The sequence below is a fragment of the Littorina saxatilis genome, unplaced genomic scaffold (genome assembly GCF_037325665.1).
Source record: "Littorina saxatilis isolate snail1 unplaced genomic scaffold, US_GU_Lsax_2.0 scaffold_1205, whole genome shotgun sequence".
NCBI classification, from domain to species: Eukaryota; Metazoa; Mollusca; class Gastropoda; order Littorinimorpha; family Littorinidae; genus Littorina; species Littorina saxatilis.
This window is the reverse complement of record NW_027126067.1, coordinates 27,501-30,335: the sequence shown is the minus strand read 5'-3', so window position 1 is coordinate 30,335 and position 2,835 is coordinate 27,501. Positions and strand designations below refer to the sequence as shown.

General features: G+C 51.8%; 1 protein-coding gene across 1 annotated transcript; it reads left to right on the top strand.

Annotated features, from left to right (window-relative positions):
* Nucleotides 1-452: 452 nt before the first annotated feature.
* LOC138954511 (G-protein coupled receptor GRL101-like) lies at nucleotides 453-2,483 on the top strand (the record flags this gene model as incomplete). The annotated part of the gene is made up of 1 exon (XM_070326338.1): nucleotides 453-2,483. A coding segment is annotated over one exon (2,031 nt), but the record flags the coding sequence as incomplete, so codon positions are not given.
* Between the last annotated feature and the right edge of the window lie 352 nt (nucleotides 2,484-2,835).

Below are 2,835 nucleotides of genomic sequence, written 5' to 3'. Positions count from 1 at the left end.
AGTGCATCCCGAGAGAGTTTGTATTGTTCTTACTGTCACTTACTGTTGGCAGTGCATCCCGAGAGAGTTTGTATTGTTCTTACTGTCACTTACTGTTGGCAGTGCATCCCGAGAGAGTTTGTATTGTTCGTACTGTCACTTACTGTTGGCAGTGCATCCCGAGAGAGTTTGTATTGTTCTTACTGTCACTTACTGTTGGCAGTGCATCCCGAGAGAGTTTGTATTGTTCTTACTGTCACTTACTGTTGGCAGTGCATCCCGAGAGAGTTTGTATTGTTCTTACTGTCACTTACTGTTGGCAGTGCATCCCGAGAGAGTTTGTATTGTTCTTACTGTCACTTACTGTTGGCAGTGCATCCCGAGAGAGTTTGTATTGTTCTTACTGTCACTTACTGTTGGCAGTGCATCCCGAGAGAGTTTGTATTGTTCTTACTGTCACTTACTGTTGGCAGTGCATCCCGAGAGAGAAGGAGTATGACGGGTGGGCAGACTGTTACAACAGTAACGACGAGACTCTGTGCAGTGAGATCGAGTGGTCAGGCCAACCCAGCCCGCCCCCTGCTCTCGTCTCTCTGTCCGACATGGGCCTTGTTGTCCAGCCTCTCAACGTCTCTCTCGCTACACATTCAACCAGGACTTGCCCCGACACACATTTCCAATGTCCGAATGACGGCTTCTGTCAGCCGTTGATGTTCCGTTGTAACGGCCTGTACGACTGCCCGGGGCGGGAGGACGAGGCGGACTGTGACAGCTACACCTGCCCGGGCTTCTACCGCTGTCGCGCTTCCTCCGTCTGTCTGCTCCAGTCTCAGCTGTGTGACGGTCGCGCTCACTGCCCGCAGCATGACGACGAGCTGCTGTGCAACCTGACGTGTCCTCGCTCATGCCAGTGCAGGGGCATGGCTTTCTTCTGCACCAACATCTTCACGGCGTCTGCACACCCACAACTCCGCTTTCTGGACGCGAGCGGTAGTTCCATGACTCCTGAAAGCTTGCGAGACAACCTCATGCTGATCCATCTCAGTCTCGCTCGCTGCAACCTGACCGTCCTGACTCAGCTCGCCTTTCCGAATCTGTTGAGTCTGGACGTCAGTGACAACCGCGTCAGCAGCACTAGCAGGGTACCTTTAAGTGGAGTTCCTCGCCTGCGAGAGCTGTCCCTAGCCGGCAATCCATTGGTCCACGTGTTTGAAGACGACGGGAAGCTGAGCCTGTATAGTAAAGTGTGGGAGTTAGATCTGTCGCGCGTTGCGCTGCACGTGCTCAATGCCAGCATACTCTCGGCTTTCCCCAACCTACATGTCCTCAACCTGTCCCACAGCGGGGTGGAGAGTGCCCCCGATGAAGGCTTCGGTGCCACGAGACATCTGCGTGTGATAGACCTGCGGGGATGTCCCATGACCTGGTTCCCACCCGAGCTGTTTCGAGGCCTCAGTGATCTGCGCACCGTCTATGCAGACAGCTTTAAAATGTGTTGCCCCGTGCTCCTTCCCACTGATTTCAACGTGCGTAACTGTATTGCACCCTCGGATGAGATCTCTTCGTGTGAAGACTTGCTGCAGAGTGGAGGATACAGACTGTTCGTCTTCCTCTTGGCTGTCCTGGCGGTTCTCGGCAACGCTGTAAGCTTCGTGTTCAGGACAATTATTTCTCGGCGCGGAACCAAAATAGGTTACGGGAACTTTGTGACACACCTGTCTATGTCTGATTTCCTGATGGGTGTCTACCTGGCCATCATCGGGGTGGCGGACCGGGTGTACCAGGGTGCCTACCTCTGGAATGAGGTGGCTTGGAAGCACAGTGTTCCCTGTCAGCTTGCAGGCTTTCTGTCACTGGTGTCCAATGAGGTGTCAGCCTTCCTCATGTGCCTCATCACCTTGGATCGTTTTCTGGTTCTTCGCTTTCCCTTTAGCCGCATTCATTTCAGTCCGCAGTCCGCTCATGCAGCTTCGGCCGTGGCATGGCTGTGTGGCGTGATTCTGGCTGCCATCCCTCTGTTGCCTGCCACAGCTCACTGGCACTTCTACAGCCAGACAGGGATCTGTATCCCACTTCCCATCACCAGGAGCGAGTTTGCTGGCCACGGCTATTCCTTCAGCATCATCATCGTGCTTAACTTCGTCCTGTTCCTCTTTATCTGTGCTGGCCAAGTGAGCATTTACTGGTCCATCCGCGCCAACTCCATGTCTGCGTCTAACAGCACCAAAATTAACAAGGACCTGGTCATCGCACGCCGACTGATCACCGTAGCCATGAGTGACTTCCTCTGCTGGTTTCCCATCGGCTTGCTCGGCTTGCTAGCGTCCAGTGGCGTGGCCATTCCTGGCGAGGTCAACGTGGCCGTGGCCATCTTCGTGCTGCCTCTCAACTCCACCGTCAACCCCTGTCTCTACACTCTCAACGTCATCATGGAGAGACGCAGGCTGGCCCGCGAAGACAGGTTGCGTAAAACTCTGCTTTCACATATCAACACTCCCTTCTGAGGATAGCTACCTAGCTTTTACACTCATACCTAAACGTAGGGGTTTTACAGGCGCGAGAAGTCGCGAGAAGTTTACAGGCCAGTCATATGTGTATTATTTGATATCGACAATAAAGTGCTGTTTTTGTTAGTGTTGCATTTTTTCTTAGAGTTAACGACTTTCCGGTTCTTCGACCGATCTTTATTTTTCCTCCTGCACCTAAAACTCTTATTTGTTTGACCTGTTAACACTTTTTAAAACCAATCTAGATCTATAGAGGAAATAAGTTTATGTTCTTCTAATGATAAACCATTCTAACAGCTAATATTAGCATTAGCAACCAAGTGGATTTACTATTTCTACAAGTTCTGAA